Source organism: Mustelus asterias, unplaced genomic scaffold, assembly GCF_964213995.1.
Source record: "Mustelus asterias unplaced genomic scaffold, sMusAst1.hap1.1 HAP1_SCAFFOLD_42, whole genome shotgun sequence".
NCBI classification, from domain to species: domain Eukaryota; kingdom Metazoa; phylum Chordata; class Chondrichthyes; order Carcharhiniformes; family Triakidae; genus Mustelus; species Mustelus asterias.
The window spans coordinates 2898316-2915932 of NW_027590119.1; the positions used below are offsets into that span (position 1 = coordinate 2898316).

General features: G+C 45.4%; 4 protein-coding genes across 12 annotated transcripts in view; 2 read left to right on the top strand and 2 right to left on the bottom strand.

The window, feature by feature from the left end:
* The window catches only part of LOC144482743 (uncharacterized), a 101496-nt gene extending 94492 nt beyond the window's left edge, over window positions 1–7004 (top strand). The window contains exon 4 of the mRNA XM_078201581.1: window positions 1–7004. Within this exon, the coding sequence (XP_078057707.1) occupies window positions 1–1203 (1203 nt within the window). The 3' untranslated portion in view covers window positions 1204–7004.
* LOC144482804 (uncharacterized) lies at window positions 5915–9438 on the bottom strand. Its single transcript, XM_078201675.1, has one exon. It carries the CDS (start codon window positions 9436–9438, stop codon window positions 9016–9018), a length of 423 nt encoding a protein of 140 aa, XP_078057801.1. The 3' UTR covers window positions 5915–9015.
* Window positions 5915–17617, bottom strand: part of LOC144482766 (uncharacterized) — a 12780-nt gene continuing 1077 nt past the window's right edge. For 2 of the 8 annotated variants that reach the window (XM_078201606.1, XM_078201608.1), the window contains exons 2-3: window positions 15250–16541; window positions 11115–12397 (exon numbers count right to left, since the gene is read on the bottom strand). In XM_078201606.1, the coding sequence (XP_078057732.1) occupies window positions 12009–12397; window positions 15250–16183 (1323 nt within the window). In that variant the 5' untranslated portion in view covers window positions 16184–16541 and the 3' untranslated portion in view covers window positions 11115–12008. Of the gene's footprint in view, window positions 9797–11114; window positions 12398–14302; window positions 16672–17617 lie in introns of those variants that run through there. The other 6 variants (XM_078201611.1, XM_078201610.1, XM_078201613.1 and 3 more) reach the window with 6 other exon arrangements.
* Window positions 17304–17617, top strand: part of LOC144482806 (uncharacterized) — an 11559-nt gene continuing 11245 nt past the window's right edge. Inside the window, exon 1 of one of the 2 annotated variants that reach the window (XM_078201679.1) lies at window positions 17304–17386. The gene's annotated coding sequence lies outside the window, so the exon portion shown is untranslated. The remainder of the gene's footprint in view (window positions 17387–17617) is intronic. The other variant, XM_078201677.1, reaches the window with a different exon arrangement.

Genomic DNA, 17617 nt, shown 5'->3' on the forward strand with positions numbered 1-17617 from the left:
GAGAGAGGTAAGGACACCTGCACCATGGAGAAACCATGGAAATGTGGGGACTGTGGGAAGGGATACAGAGCCCCATCTAAGCTGGAAGCTCATCGACGCAGCCACACTGGGGAGAGACCATTCACCTGCTCTCAATGTGGGAAGGGATTCACTCGATTATCCCTCCTGCAGAGACACCAGCGAGTTCACACTGGAGAGAGGCCATTTTCCTGCTCTCAATGTGAGAAGGGATTCAGTCAGTTATCCGACCTGCAGAGACACCAGCGAGTTCACACTGGGGAGAGGCCGTTCACCTGCTCTCAGTGTGGGAAGGGATTCACTCAATTATCCACCCTGCGGACACATGAACGAGTTCACACTGGGGAGAGGCCATTCACCTGCTCTCAGTGTGGGAAAGGATTCATTCTGTTATCCAGCCTGCGGATACACCAGCGAGTTCACACTGGGGAGAAACCATTCACCTGCTCTCAGTGTGGGAAGGGATTCATTCAGTTATCCAGCTTGCAGAAACACCAGCAAGTTCACACAGGAGAGAGGCCGTTCACCTGCTCTCAGTGTGGGAAGGGATTCATTCTGTTATCCCTCCTGCAGAGACACCAACGAGTTCACACTGGGGAGAGGCCATTCAACTGTTCTCAGTGTGGGAAGGGATTCACGAACTCATCCATCCTGCGGACACACGAACGAGTTCACACTGGGGAGAGACCGTTCACCTGCTCTCAGTGTGGGAAGAGATTCACTCAGTCAGCCGACCTGCAGAGACACCAGCTACGTCACACAAGGGAGAGGCCGTTCACCTGCTCTCAGTGTGGGAAGGGATTCATTCTGTTATCCAGCCTGCGAATACACCAGCGAGTTCACACTGGGGAGAAACCATTCATCTGCTCTCAGTGTGGGAAGGGATTCACTAACTCATCTGATCTGCGGACACACCAGCGAGTTCACACAGGGGAGAGGCCGTTCACCTGCTCTCAGTGTGGGAAGGGATTCACTCAGTCATCCCACCTGCAGAGACACCAGCGAGTTCACACTGGGGAGAGACCATTCAACTGTTCTCAGTGTGGGAAGGGATTCACTCAGTCATCCAACTTGCAGACACACCAGCGAGTTCACACTGGGGAGAGGCCATTCACCTGCTCTCAGTGTGGGAAGGGATTCAGAGTTTCATCCCACCTGCTGAGACACCAGCGAGTTCACGAGTGATTCCAGAGGTTGGATTCTGCTGTTATTGTTTCTGCTCTCAATTACATCCAGGACTGCATTTTGTTCATTCTCACAGTTGGTCAATGGGGAGGGTCGGAGGGTTTCTTTCTGCTGGACTGGCCGGTCTCATGACTTTGCCTCCAGTGGGCTGATGCTCTTTGAGTCTTGTTGCGAATACCTGGTTTTTAGATTTCACACGGATCACAGAGTGACAGGGTGTTAGGAAGTTATAGAGGTTTACAACATGGAAACAGGCCCTTCAGCCCAACTTGTCCATTCCGCTCAGTTTTTACCACTAAGCTAGTCCCAATTGCCCGTATTTTGCCCATATCCCTCTATACCCATCTTACCCGTGTAACTGTCTAAATGCTTTTGAAAAGACAGTATTGTACCCACCTCTACCACTGCCTCTGGCAACTCGTTCCAGACACTCACCACGACCTGAGTGAAAAACTGCCCCTCTGGACCCTTTTGTATCTCTCCCCTCTCACTTTAAACCTCAAACTAAGAACAAGAAATGTATCGATAAAATGATTAGAGAACAGAGCCAACATTTTGAGTCTGAATGATACTTCATGAGAGCTGTTATGAAGGGTCATCCATTATCGAAACCTTGGCTCCATTCTTCACAGGTGCTGTCAGACCTACTGAGATTTTCCAGCATTTTGTGTTTTTGTTTCAGATTCCGGTATCTGCAGTATTTTACTCTTCTGATGAAATGATTAGTTCTGATTGGAATCCCCATGACCCTCCTTCAAAACAGAGGGAGTGGTGGCAGAAGGAGAAAAAGGATCAGGATGATAAAGTCTGGGTTCTGATTCTCCGAGCCCATGTAGAATTAACAAAATGAGTGAACCAGTTTATAAAGAACAGAAGTTACCCATCCCTAACAAAAACTGAACAAATTAAAATAATTAGGTTGAGGAAGAGAACAAAAGAATTCATAGATAAAGTTTAAAATCAACTTTGTTTTGTTGTTAGAGAAGTTTTTAAAAATTATGTAAAGTGATGTAACTGTGTGCCAAGTTTCTTCTCACTCCCCACCCCTTTCGGTTCTGTAGAAAAGTTAACCCTTTCAGCAGACAGTTGATTTAGTCATGGAGTCATAGAGGTTTCCAGCTTGGAAACGGGCCCTTCAGCCCAACTTGTCCATGCCGCCCCTTTTTTAACCCCTGTGCTCATCCCAATTGTCCACGTTTGGCCCATATCCCTCGACACCCATCTTACCCATGTAACTGTCTAAACGCTTTTTAAAAGACAAAATTGTACCTGCCTCTACTACTACCTCTGGCACCTTTTTCCAGACACTCACCACCCTCTGTGTGAAACAAGTGCCCCTCTGGACCCTTCTGTATCTCTCCCCTCTCACCTTAAACCTATGCCCTCTAGTTTTAGACTCCCCTACCTTTGGGAAAAGATATTGACTATCTAGCTGATCTATGCCCCTCATTATTTTATAGACCTCTATAAGTTCACCCCTAAGCCTCCTACATTCCAGGGAAAAAAGTCCCAGTCTATCCAGCCTCTCTTTATAACTCAAATCATCAAGTCCCGGTAGCATCCCAGTAAATCTTTTCTGCAGTCTTTCTAGTTTAATAATATCCTTTCTATCATAGGGTGACCAGAACTGTACACAGTATTCCAAGTGTGGCCTTACCAATGTCTTGTAAAACTTCAACAAGACATTCCAACTCCTGTATTCAATGTTCTGACCAACATGCAGAATGCCTTCTTCACCACTCTGTCCACCTGCAACTCCATTTTCAAGGAGCTATGTACCTGTACCCCTAGATTTCTGTTCTGTAACTCTCCCCAACACCCTACCATTAACTGAGTAAGTCCTGTCCTGGTTCGATCGCCCAAAATGGATTACCTTGCATTTATCTAAATTAAACTCCATCTGCCATTCGTCAGCCCACTGGCCCAATTGATCAAGATCGCGCTACAATCCTAGATAGCCTTCTCCACTGTCCACAATGCCACCAACTTTGGTGTCATCTGAAAACTTACTACACATGCCTCCTACATTCTCATCCAAATCATTAATATAAATGACAAATAACAGTGGACCCAGCACCGATCCTTGAGGCACACCGCTGGTCACAGGCTCCAGTTTGAAAAACAACCTTCTACAACCACCCTCTGTCTTCTGTCATCAAGCCAATTTTGTATCCATTTGGCTAACTCACCCTGGATTTCATTAGATTTAACCTTAAGCAACAACCTACCTTGCGGTACCTTGTCAAAGGCCTTGCTAAAGTCCACGTAGACAGCATCACCTGTACTGCCCTGATCTACCTTCTTGGTTACCCCTTCAAAAAACTCAATCAAATTTGTGAGACATGATTTTCCACTCACAAAGCCATGCTGACCGTCCCTAATCAGTCCTTGTGTCTCCAAATGCCTGTAGATCCTGTCTCTCAAATACCTTCTGACAACTTACAGATGTGAATCACACCGCCCTTTAGTTCCCAGGCTTTTCCCTGCAGCCCTTTTTAAACAAAGGCTCCACATTTGCCACCCTCCAATCTTTAGGCACCTCACCCGTGACTATCGATGATTCAAATATCTCTGCTAGGAGACCCGCAATTTCCTCCCTAGCCTCCCACAGTGTTCTGGGATACACTTCATCAGGTCCCGGGGATTTATCTACCTTGATGCGCTTTGTGACTTCCAGCACCTCCTTCTCTGTTATAAGTACACTTCTCAAGACATCACTTTATTTCCCCAAGTTCCCTAACATCCATGCTTTTCTCAACAATAAATAATGATGAAAAATATTCATTTATGATCTCACCCATCTCTTGTGGATCCGCACATAGATGACCTTGTTGATCCTTAAGAGGCCCTACTCTCTACCTAGTTACTCTTTGGCACTTTATGTATTTATAGAACCTCTTTGGATTCTCCTTTGCCTTATCTGCCAAAACAATCTCGTGTCCCCTTTTTGCCCTCCTGACTTCTCTCTTAATTCTACTCCTACACCCTCGAAACTCTTCAAGGGATCCACTTGATCCCAGCTGCCGATGCATGTCATGTGCCTCCTTCTTCTTGACGAGGGCTTCAATATCTCGAGTCATCCAGGGTTCCCGACTTCTACCAGCCTTGCCCATCACTCTAAGAGCAATGTGCTTACCCTGAACCCTGGTTAAAACACTTTTGAAAGCCTCCCACTTACCAGACGTCCCTTTGCCTTCCCACAGACTCCCCCAGTTAACTGTCGAAAGTTCCTGCCTGATACCATCAACATTGGCCTTTCCCTAATTTAGAATTTTAACTTTTGGACCTGACCAATCATTTTCCATAGGTATCTTAAAACTAATGGAATTATGGTCACTGGTCCCAAAGTGATCCCTCACTCACACTTCTATCACCTGCCCTTCCTTATTTCCCAAGAGGAGGTGAACTTTTGCCCCTCTCTAGTCGGGCCATCCACATACTGAATGAGAAATTCCTCCTGAATACACTCAACAAATTTCTCTCCATCCAAGCCTCTAATACTATGGCTGTCCCAGTCAATGTTGGGAAAGTTAAAATCCCCGACTATTACCACCCAATTTTTCTTGGAACTATCTGTAATCTCCTTACATATTTGCTCCTCAATTTCCCACCGACTATTTGGGGGCCTATAGTACAACCATATCAAAGTGATTTCCCCCTTCTTTCTCAGTTCAACCCTTTTGACTCAGTAGGCGAACCCTCGGATATATCCCCTCTCAGTACTGCCGTGATGTTTTCCTGAATCAAAAGTGCAACTCCCCCTCCTTTCTTTCCTCCTGTTCTATCTTTCCTCTGGCATCTTGTTTTTAACTTGTTTTTAAATCACCCAGAAACTCGTGTCTATTTTAGTTTATAATTGTGGATTTATTGGAGCCAGTTAAATGTGGAAATTTTAAGCATACCCTGGAGGAATTTGGAATAACTGAGAATTTTATTTTGTTGTCACCTCAACACCAGATAAAGAACAAAGAGTTTGCAGGTGGTAACGTGTTTGGGATTTTAAATTAACAAAGATTAGATGTTGCTGATAAAATCAGGCCTTGGAAGTTGGCTTAAAAAGGGTTAAGTTACAATGAAGGATCTTGCATCTTATTTTAATCAAGGAGTTGTGAGCTTGTAGTGCTCTGTCGCTTTAAGAAGTTATAGCTGCGAGAGAGAATGCTGAGGATTCATTGTTTGAAATTTACAAGCTGTGAGAATCTGTGTGTTTTGTTTGTTTTTGTGTGGATGTTTGTAGATGTGTTTTATCATTGTTTTGGGCTACATTTGTTAAGGTTTATCTTTCTGGGGAATTAACCTTACCTTGAGTCTTTAATTAAAGGCATTTTTGGGAGTTTAAAAACAGAATCAGAAGAATGCTTAAGTAATTAATTTTGGTTATTATTGTAAAGCACATGCTAAGTTTCTCTGTTGGTGTGTGGATGATATTTGTGGGTTGAACGCTTTAAGCTTTGAGGTTTTTTGTCTGTGATTTAAATCAAACAGATTTTTAAAATGGAAGTGTAATGAATAAAGCTTTTTTTTTCAAAAGTTATGAACCTGGAGCCATATTTACTGTCCAGAGACAGGATTCCAGGATATTTTACTAAACATGTGGGAATTTTAATCCAGATAAAACTCACTCATGAAATTGAGAGTTTTAATTTGTCATGGTTATTGTAAGGGGAAGTTTTCTCACTTCCTACCAGCATGAAAGACAAGCAGACATGAGTACAGTACAAAAAGGCAACACAAATTTTATTCTCTGTTTAAAATAACAAAACCGCAGGCCTGGGGAGAGACAGCTGCTCGTCAACTGCTCTGCCTGGCCATTATGCGCTTTACAGTTTATAGGGTTTTGAACTTCATGCCAAACATATGGTAATAGGTTCAACATTTACGACAAGTTACATGATCAGTACCAGCTCATAACACAAAGCAGTGGCACAATAGCGAGATATTAAAACAGCCATTATAGATAGGTGGAGCTGATCCCATTTCCCCTGGGCTGATCTGTTTCTGGAGGGCTCCCTTTGTGATTTGAGCTTCTTGCATAATCTAATCAGTTGAGCTATTGTCTGTGTTTCCCTGCTTGGAGTCTAAAGTGATTAAGGCTGTCTGAAGTGATTAGGGGGTGCAAGGAGCCTCTCCATGAGTCATCGCATTGCTGTGAACTGTTGACAATATTTTAAAATAAATTTGATATACACACGTAAAAATATCCATGATATTAAGCATAAAGGTCGCCCCCTTCAGTTATTTAAAATTTGGTACATATGAAACGATTCTGACCAATCCTGTGTTGGATTGATCTTGGGTTAAACTTCCTGTCAGGTCCAAAGATTTAATCCTGACACAATTAACACAATGAAAAGGAAAATTCTGGAATTGGATACTGAAGAACAGAGTTTAAAAGGAGAGATTATTAAATAGAAATGTTCCCAGACCGTGTGGTCATTAGATTGAAACAAAGGAAGGGTGCTGACATCCATTTGAGAATTTTTAATCCACCCCTTTTCAAACTGAGTCTATGTACAAAGAAAACCCCAAGGATGGTAGACGAGGGGGTCTGGAAAACATCATGATGGGGGCACCTATCTGTCCATGAGATGATCACAAAGCCCCATAATGCCCAGATACTAATTTTATTGAACCTATAATGTATGTAATCTATCACCATTCTGATTGGATTGTGTCCAGCCGGGATGGGCTGAGTAACTGGATAAGAATTGATGATATTCTTTGTTGGGTGGAGTTGCACATGGTCAGCCCCTGTGGCTTCTCCCCGCTGGCGTAACTCAATAAACTGTTTGTCGATTGAATCAGGTTTGAGTGTTGAATGATTCTTCTGAGTTCATTCCCCACAACACACTGGGTACATTACCACTTCATCCTCGGGAGTGGCCTGATAGGCCGTGGTCCAGACTACATGTGGACTTTGGGGGGCCTTTCATGAATCACATGTTTTTGCTTGTTGTAGATGCACATTCAAAATGCTTGGAAGCACAGATCATGAGTAATATTCCAGGGCAATTAGGACTAGCTTAGTGGTAAAAACTGGGCAGCATGGACAAGTTGGGCCGAAAGGCCTGTTTCCATGCTGTAAACCTCTACGACTCTAACTACCTTTTTTGTGGCCTGAAGTTCCCACAATTGGAAAGCAGCCAGATTAGTTAAATAGACAGCATTAATTGTGAGACAATTAAATAATAAATGATTCATTAATACATATGTTATAAAGGCTGGAAATATAAATTTGAACACAGGTTTATAGCTTTTAGAATTATAAACACTTTAAGAATGGTTAAAATGCTGTGGGAATTATAAGATGTTCCCTTCCCATGCTGACAGAATAAAGAAAGATGAAAGGACTTGTTAACCTTGACTGGAGGGAATGAATCGGCTCCTGTTCAAGATGTCTCAACATTGAATGACTGATGTGAACCAATTATCGGTCAACACTTGGGCTACCCCAAGCTAAGAGATATCGTTTGAGAGAAAGGTATGTCTTAAAATTAAGACAATATGTGCAATTAGCTAAAAACCAAATCAATTTCATTATTGACAAGTTATAGACCAATTGGCTAATTCCTAACAATTAGCTGAGGATGGCTTTCTACATTTTGAAAGTATAAAAAAGGGGATTCGAGAAACCAATCTGGTAGAAGTTTTTAAAAGTTAACTTTTTTTATAGTTTGTTTATTAGTGTCACACATAGACTTACATTAACATTGCAATGAAGTTACTCTGATAATCCCCCAGTCGCCACACTCTGGTGCCTGTTTGGGTAAACTGAGGAAGAATTTAGCATGGCCAATGTACCCAACCAGCACGTCTTTCGGACTGTGGGAGGAAACCGGAGCACCCAGAGGAAACCTGCACAGACACGGGGAGAATGGGCGAACTCCGCACAGCCAGTGACCCAAGCCGGGACTCGAACCCTCTGCTGTGAGGCAGCAGTGCCTCACACTGTGCCCTACAGAGAGACGTTGAGAGCTGCTGGTTTTACAAGTTATCCACGTTTTCAGAGCCATCACTTCATGTCCTGGTTTGAGAAGGATGGAGAAGTTGAAGTTAAGCTCTCCTCCTTTTGCTGTTGATCGATACTTTGCTTTTTTATCTTTCTGACTCGTTACATTTTTAATGGTTAATAAACTTTCTGAATTCACCATTTAAAGTGTTCTTTCTTGCCATATGATTAAGTCACTGGAACCTGGTGTGATTTACGATTGGGGAGGTTATTGTAAACAAGAGAACCCTCATAAATCTTAGTTCAAACAAATCAAAGTTCTTATAAATGGAATGCTATCCTTTATTCTGAGAGAAATTGAACATAGAAGTAAAGATGTTATGCTTCAGTTGTGCAGGGCGTTGCTGAGATTGCACCTTGAACACAGGGTACAATTTTGTCTCCTATTAAACAAAGGATATAAATACATTGGAAGCAGTTCAGAGGAGGTTTACAAGATTGATTCCCAATCCAGTAGTGTGAAACATTAACACTGTTTCTCTCTCCACAGATGCTGCAAGACGTGTTGTGTTTTTCCAGTCCTTTCTGTATTTATTTTAAATCTACCTGTAGTGGTAGGAAAAACACTATTTACTATCCAGGATAAAATAAATGTCCTTCATCAGCTTTTGTGGATCATTTCAGTGGCAATGTGCTCTCCCAGGCTCAAAGAGCATCAGCGAACTGGAAGCAAAGTCGTGAGACCGGCCAGTCCAGCAGAAAGAAACCCTCCGACCCTCCCACTTCACCAACTGTCAGAATGAACATGGTTCAGTCCTGGATGTGATTAACAGCAGCAATAAAACAGAATCCAACCCCTGTCATCACTTGTGAACTCGCTGGTGTCTCAGCAGGCTGGATGACTGAGTGAATCCTTTCCCACACGCCCAACAGGTGCATGGTTTCTCCCCAGTGTGAACTCGCTGGTGTTCCTGCAGGTTTGATAACCGACTGAATCCCTTCCCGCACTTGGAGCAGGTGACAGGCTTCTCCCCGGTGTGAACCCGCTGGTGATCCTGCAGGGTGGACGAATGTGTGAATCCCTTCCCACACACACAGCAAGTGTACGGTTTCTCCCCAGTGTGAACTCGCTTGTGTCTCAGCAGGTTGCTTGACTGAGTGAAACACTTCCTACACTCAAGGCAGGTGAATGGTCTCTCCCCGGTGTGGCTGCGTCGATGGGTTTCCAGCTCAGATGGGCACTGACATGCCTTCCCACAGTCCCCACATTTCCACGGTTTCTCCATGGTGCAGGTGTCTTTGTCACCCTCCTGGTTAAACAGTCAATTAAATCTCACACAGAACACGGGTACAGTCTCTCCCCGCTGTGAATACTGCGATGTATTTTCAGGCTGTGTAACTGGTTAAAGCTCTTTCCACACTCAGTGCACTGGAACACTCTCACTCAGGTGTGTCTGTGTCTTGGTGTATTTCCAGTCACATTTATGTTATAAAAAATTCTGACGCAGACAGAACATTAAAAGATTTCTCCTTCAAGATTGAAAGGCCAATGATATTCGGGTCCCAATCAATCAAATGTCTGTCAGATGTTGATGTGACGTTTGATTCGAGATTTCTGTCTGTAAATCCCCACCTTCTGATATCCTGCAAAAGGAGATTACAAAATTCATCAGTGTCAGTACAGGACAGAAATTCAGAACAGACAATTCTAGTTTCTATGGAACATTCTTTCCTCTCTCATTCCCCAAACACAGTAAATCTCCATCCCACACACTCTCCCTCAATTCTCACTCTGCTGTATCTAATATTCACCCTCCCAATTCTCCTGAAGGTGCTGATTGAGGCTGATTGACAGATCCATGCTCACGGCTTCCTGTCCTGGACACAGGGAGCTGAAAATCTCCATGCAGGCTGCCAGACAGATGTCTATAATACTGGATAAAAGTGTAACATACAGGACATTACTTGAGTAGTGGTAGAGCAGGAATTTGAGGAAGATTTATATTTAGGTAGGGAGAGCACATGATCTAGAACTCGCTGCCTATGAGGATGGTGGAACAGAAGATTCAATCATTTCAAAATGAAATTGGATGGGTACTTGAAGGAAATAAAACTTGCAGAGGAATGTTGATAGAGAGAAAGAACAGGATTCTCCAGAGAATCAATCTGCAGTCCATAAGATGACGTGGAGATGTCGGCGTTGGACTGGGGTGGGCACACAACACCAGGTTCATCAGGTGAGTGGCCATTCACCTGATGAAGGAGCAGTGCTCCGAAAGCTCGTGCGATCAAATAAACCTGTTGGACTTTAACCTGGTATTGTGAGACTTCTTACTGTTTATAAGATGTACAGGTTAGGTTGATTGGCCATGCTCAATTGCCACTTAGTGTCCCAGGATGTGTGGGTTGGGGGGGCAATGCTCGGGGGGGGGCAATGCTCGGGGGGGGGGCAATGCCCGGGGGGGGCAAAGCCCGGGGGGGGCAAAGCCCGGGGGGGGGGGGGGCAAAGCCCGGGGGGGGGCAAAGCCCGGGGGGGGGGGCAAAGCCCGGGGGGGGGGGGGCAAAGCCCAGGGGGGGGGGCAAAGCCCAGGGGGGGGGGGGAGGGACAGAGAGATAGTAAAAGTTTTTACAAATATATAAAAAGGAAAAGAGTAGCTAAAGTAAATGTTGGACCCTTAGTAGATGAGAAGGGGGATTTAATAATGGGAAACGAGGAAATGGCTGAGGCCTTAAACAAGTTTTTTGTATCAGTCTTCACGGTAGAGGACACAAATAGCTTACCGAAAATTGACGGTCATGGGACTGTAGGGGATGAGGTCCTTAAAATGATTACTATTACTAAAGAGGTAGTGCTTGGGAGGCTAATGGGACTAAAGGTAGACAAGTCCCCGGGCCCGGATGGAATGCATCCCAGGGTACTGAAAGAAATGGCAGAAGTAATAGAGGATGCGTTGGTTGTAATTTATCAAAATACGCTGGACTCTGGGGAAGTGCCGGCTGATTGGAAAACAGCTAATGTGACGCCACTGTTTAAAAAAGGAGGTAGACAAAAGGCGGGTAACTACAGGCCGGTTAGCTTAACGTCCGTAGTTGGGAAATTGCTGGAATTCATCATTAAGGAAGAAATAGCAGGACACCTGGAAAAAAATGGTTTGATCAAGCAGACGCAGCATGGATTCATGAAGGGAAAGTCGTGTTTGACAAATTTACTGGATTTTTATGTTGATGTAACGAGTGCGGTTGACAGAGGGGAACCAGTGGATGTGGTGTTTTTGGATTTCCAGAAGGCGTTCGATAAGGTGCCTCACAAAAGGTTGCTGCAGAAAATCAGGGTGCACGGAGTTAGGGGTAAAGTGTTAGCGTGGATTGGGGATTGGCTATCTAACAGGAAGCAGAGAGTTGGAATAAATGGGTGCTTTTCTGGTTGGCAGTTGGTGACTAGTGGCGTGCCACAGGGATTGGTGCTGGGGCCTCAAGTATTTACCATATGCATAGACGATCTGGAGGAGGGGACCGAGTGTTGGGTAACAAAGTTTGCGGATGACACAAAGATGAGTGGGAAAGTGAATTGCGTGGAGGATGCGGTAAGTCTGCAGAGAGATTTGGATAGGCTAAGTGAGTGGGCGAGGATCTGGCAGATGGAGTATAGCGTTGGTAAGTGTGAGCTTATCCACTTTGGAAGGAATAATAGTAAAATGGAAGCTGCAATGCTGCCCCCTGTTGTTCACTTCTCCCAGTCTCAGCATTGCAGAGTGTTTAAACAAGAATGGCACATTCAGCACCATGGAATGAGAACATTCGGACTAACTCTTCGTTATACAATTGTTCTGTTTGTATTAACAGTTCACAATCCAGGTCACAGATCTGATTCAGTGAGAGGAGGTGAGAGTGCCTTTGCAGGTTTTTGTACGGGCTCACTGCGCCTCTGTAGCAGTGTGGGGCTCAGCGCACAGTGATACACGGCAGAGTCAGAGACATGGACCCCAGTGATATTTAAAGGAACTGTTTTCTTGTCCTTGTCCAAATCAGCAGAAAACCGGTCAGGGAAATCTGGAGACTTTTCTCCGCCCCCCGTGCTATATTTCTGCAGTAAATATCTCGGAGCTTCCCCGGGATACTGGATGTACCAGAAGAGATTTGGAAAAGCATCCGTTGTTGTGTAATTACAATTCACTATTACGTTCAATCCTTCCTGAACCGTTAATTCAGCCGGGTCCTGGGAAACTGAATCTTGGCCATTGATTCCTGCAACAAAATGTAGAATGTGTGAGAAATCTGTGAACAAATATAACCCATGAAACACACACTGAGGATCTGAGCTCAGACTCACCGGGCAGCGTGGTCATTGTTATCAGTAAAGCACACAGGAGATACATGGTTCCTGATTGGACAGTAAGCAGCGACAATGTTTACAATAAGTTGCTGCCTCTAGTCTTATATCACAGAGTGAACTCAGATCAGAAGCAGCTTCAAGTATTCAGAAACAGGGAGGCGTTTCTCAGTGCTGCGATTGGCTCATCTCCCTGAGCTGACGTCAGCTGCGAATCATAAAATCCCTGCAGTGCAGAAGGAGGCCATTCGCCCCATCGAGTCTATACCGGTCACAATACCACCCAGGCTCCACTCCCGCAACTCCATGTATTTACCCTGCGTATCCCCTGACGCTCGGGTCAATTTAGCATGGCCAATCAACCTAACCTGCACATCTTTGGACTGTGGGAGGAAACAGGAGAACCCGAAGGGGACCCACGTAGACACTGGGAGAACATGCAAACTCAGACAGAAAGTGATCCGAAGCCGGAATTGAACCCGGGTCCCTGACACTGTGAGACAGCAGCGCTGACCATTGTGGCATCATGCCGCCCCGTAACCAGTGAACCAATCACTGTTAGTTAATGATTTAATATAGCTGGCACTTTCCAATCACATTCCTTCCCTGGCCGTAAACTTATTTCTAAAGTCTTTGCTCTCTCTCTGCTCTCTCCCACATCATCACTTATTCTGTCTCATTAACTGGTTAACTCGCTTTCCTCAGAACTCAGTCCATCAATCTTTCTTAAGGCAGATCCTTTTTTCTAATTTAATCATTTATGGGTGACACGGTGGCGCAGTGGTTCGCATTGTTGCCTCACAGCCCCAGGGACACGGGTTCGATTCCAGCCTCGGGTCACTGTCTCTGTGGAGTTTGCACTTTCTCACCGTGTCTGCGTGGGTTTCCTCAGGTGCTCCAGTTTCCCTCCACATTCCTAAACTGTGCAGGTTTGCTGGATTGGCCACGCAAAATTACCCTAAGTGTCAGGGGATAGCAGGGTAAATATGTGGGTTACGGGGATAGGGCCTGGGTGGGATTGTTGTCGGGACAGGCTCCATCCTGCATTGTCGGGATTCAATGATTCAGCAGCCTAACGTACAGGGATTAATGAGTAGCATCCAGGACTCAACATAATTAATAGTTAGTGCTGTAAGTATACCGGGGATAAGTAGTCACTCAACTCTGCACCAGGAAATATTTCACGGACTCATAACATAGAAACTAGAAGCAGGAGCCTTCTCCGCCATTCATCGTAATCATAGCTGATCATGGAATTCAATATCCTGATCCTCCTTCCCCCTCGACCCCTTTAGCCCCAAGAGCTATATCAAATTTCTTCTTGAAATCAGACAACGTTTTGGCCTCAACTACATTCGGTGGTATTGAATTCCATACATTCAACACTCTCTGGATGAAGGAATTTCCCTTCACCTCAGTTTTTCCCTTATCTTCAAAAGATGACCCATGGTTCTGGATTCCACCATTGGGAACAGTCTTCTGGATCTACCCTGTCGAACCCTGTTAGAATTTTATAAGTTTCTATGAGACCCCCTCTCACTATTCGAAACCGCAGTGAATATAATCCTAACGGATTTAATCTCTCCTCATATGACAGAGCTGCCATCCCAGGAATCAGCATAGTAAATCTTCACTGTACCCCTCTATTCCCCAAATAGAAAAGCTCTGATTTCAATCAGTTATTATTTCTGCTCCACGGACTTGAAAATGGAACAATTCTGAGGCTGCATTTGATAATAGATCACTTTTAAAATGTGTCGCCGGGCAGATAGGCACCGAATCCAGAATTTTTCTAAGTACAGATTAAGGAAGTTATTCACCCGGGGTAATCTGCAGATTTTGTGCGGATGGGATCGGAGAATGGTTGGATTTGATCCGGGAATAATAGGATGGCAAATGTGACATTTCACAACACTGACAATGGCTGAGCTCAGTGGGGGAATATTATTCAGCTGGGGCTGTATTGTGGCCTTCATTTCCTGCGCATTTTCGTTGAGATCCGACTCTTTTTCTCTGACCCTGAAACGTCTGCGTCACTTTTTGTATGAGGCCCGCGGGAGCCTCATTCACTGTGGGTCTCAGTGGGAATCAAATTGTTGTCTAATTGTCCCAGCAGATAACAGGTTCCTTTGAACTCTCCAGCTGCTACTTTAATGCAGACTTTAACCAATTTATTTTGAGCTGGTTTCTGTTCAATAAACTGGCACTGACACACAAACACATTAAAATATTTTAGACTTTTCTGCATTTTCAGTCTGGAAATCTAATCCTGCCATTTCACTCTCAGTCAGGAACAGATCCCAGTTTTGCACCAATCTCTGATTTAGCAGCATGCTTCCAGCATTCACTGTTGTTCTTCCTGACTCTAAACACAGTTGTAAAGGAACTTCTGTTCCTGGTCTAGGAGCGCTGAAACATAGAAGGGAGTGACTGAGATTCTTGCACATCTCAGGATTAAACCACACGGGTACTTTGCTGTCGTGAAGAGAGACGAGGAAGAGCAAAGTGCTGTTTGTCCCTCTGTGACCCTGAAGGACTGCGTCCTGTTTGCCATATGATCCACCCCCGATTGTCTTTTCTGAGCTCCAGCCTGGTGATGTTAAACAGTCAGGTGGGAAAGACAAAAATCTACAACAATTTTAAAAAACAAAGCTGGTCTATTTCATATTTATTCAGAATATTAAACCTCAACGGATGAAGACTGTCAGAGTGAACACGATTCAGTCCTGGATATGATTAACAGCATCATTAAGAGTAGAATCCAAACCTTGCAGTCGTTTGTGAACTCGCTGGTGTGTTAGCAGGTGGGATGACTGAATAAATCCCTTTCCACAGACATTACAGGTGAACGGCCTCTCCCCAGTGTGAACTCGCTGGTGTTTCAGAAGATAAGATAAATGAGAAAATCCCTTCCCACAGACAGAGCAGGTAAGTGGCCTCTCCGCACTGTGAACTTTCTGGTGTGTCAGCAGGTTGGATGACTGACTGAATCCCTTCCCACACACAGAGCAGGTGAACGGCCTCTCCCCAGTGTGAACTCGCTGGTGATTCAATAAGTTGGATGAACGAGTGAATCCCTTCCCACAGTCTGAGCAGGTGAAGGGCCTCTCCCCAGTGTGAATTCTCTGGTGGTTCAATAGGGCAGATGGACGGCTGAATCCCTTCCCACACACACAGCAGGTGAATGGCCTCTCCCCAGTGTGAGCATATTGGTGCGTTAGCAGATCCTTTTTATTTTTAAAGCTCTTCGCACAGTGGGAACAATTAAAAAGTTTGTTATCAGAGTGAACAAGTTGATGTGTCTGCAAGTGGGATGACTGAATGAATCCTTTCCCACACACAGAGCAGGTGAACGGTCTCTCCCCAGTGTGAATTCGTTGGTGTGTCAGCAGATCCTTTTTGCATTTAAAACTCTTCTCACAGTCAGAACATGTAAACATTCTCTCATCAGTGTGAACAAGTTGGTGTGTCACAATGTGGGATGAGCGAGTGAATCCCTTCCCACACACAGGGCAGGTGAACGGCCTCTCCCCAGTGTGAACCCGTTGGTGTGTCAGAAGGTTGTATGAATGGGTGAATCCCTTCCCACAGACGGAGCAGGTGAACGGTCTCTCCCCAGTGTGACTGCGCCGATGAACTTCCAGTTGTGATGGGAAACCGAATCCCTTCCCACAATCCACACATTTCCACGGTTTCTCCATGGTGCGGGTGTCCTTGTGTTTCTCCAGGTTGGATGATCAGTTCAAGCCTCATCCACACACACAACATACACGTAGTTTCACCCTGCTGTGAACTGTGATGTTTTTTCAGGCTGTGTAACTGGTTAAAGCTCTTTCCACAGTCGGTTCACTGGAACACTCTCACTCGGGTGTGTGTTTGTCTCGATGCTTTTCCGGTCACACTGATGTTTAATTTCTTTGCCCACAGGCAGAACAGACAAATATTTCTCTTTCTATATTCAAAGACCAATGATATTCAGCTCCGAAGGAACTGAATGACTTTGTCAGATGTGATGTCCGGTTTGAATTTTCTGTCTGCCAATCTTTCACTTCCAATATCCTGTAAAAACAGTTTAGAAAAGTCATCACTGTCAGAACACGATAGAAACTCTGAACAGACAATTCTAGTTCGTCTGGAACATTTTTTCCTCTCTTGTTCCCCCAAATCTGTAAATCTCCGTCCCACACACTCTCCCTCCTCCCTGGGCTGAAATCCAAATCCATCTCACCATTTCTTTCCTCCACTCCCAGTTTTCTCCCTCCCTCTCCTCTGTCTGGGTTCAGTTCTCCAGCTCCTGTCTGCAGACTGACAATAAAACCAATGGGTCTTATTGGGGGTGTTGGGGCCTCCAGCGGGTGTTTGTGAATCCTCCCCGCCCACCTCCCAGGGTTTCCTTCCTTCCCAGAGATCAGAGTCCTCATTGATTTGAGGCCAAAGTGTAACCTCTTATTTATTGTCCCCCTCCCCCATCCTCTGATGTGAACCATCCTCCAGTGGCTGAGCCAGGATGGGGCCGTTAACCTGGGCCTGTTCCCGGGAGGGAGGGAGGGAGAAGCCCCGCAGCTGCAAACCAGGGAGCTGACAATGATTCTGAAGGGTTTGCGGATCCACAAAGTGTTTCCAAATCCTCCCAGCCACCGCCTAACGCTGACTCCGCTTCTCCGGGACAAACAAGCGCCAAGGACAGCAATGACACTGCGCATGCTCCACATCACAATGCCCGGGAGCTGATTGACGCCAGCTCCGGACCAATAGGAAGAGGGGGCGGGACTGGAGGACCGAGCGGGAGCGGCTGGTCCTCCAACCAATCGGAGTGAATGAGGGGCGGGACCTGAAGCATGCGCAGTGCGGGTAATGGCGGCGGCGGACGGACGGTTTCAACTTGGAAGCGAGAACAATACAAGGTAGAGGGCGGCGCGCGGGGAATGATAAATGTGGCGGGTGGGTGGCCTTCAAAAAGAATACGGCCCGGCCGGACATCTTAGAGGCCGCGACAATGGCTGAGGGGCCGACAACCCCAGCCATTGCCTTGACACAGGCCTCGATGGACATGTCGGGGTGGGCGTAGCACTTAACCCCGAGCTGCCGCGTGAGCAACGAAAAAGGTGGCAGGGCCTTGGGAGCGGCGGGGGCTC

What these genes read in the sequence shown, in the direction of transcription:
- LOC144482804 (XM_078201675.1), bottom strand. Translation starts at nt 9,438, where the DNA reads ATGGAGAAACCGTGGAAATGTGGGGACTGTGGGAAGGCATGTCAGTGC.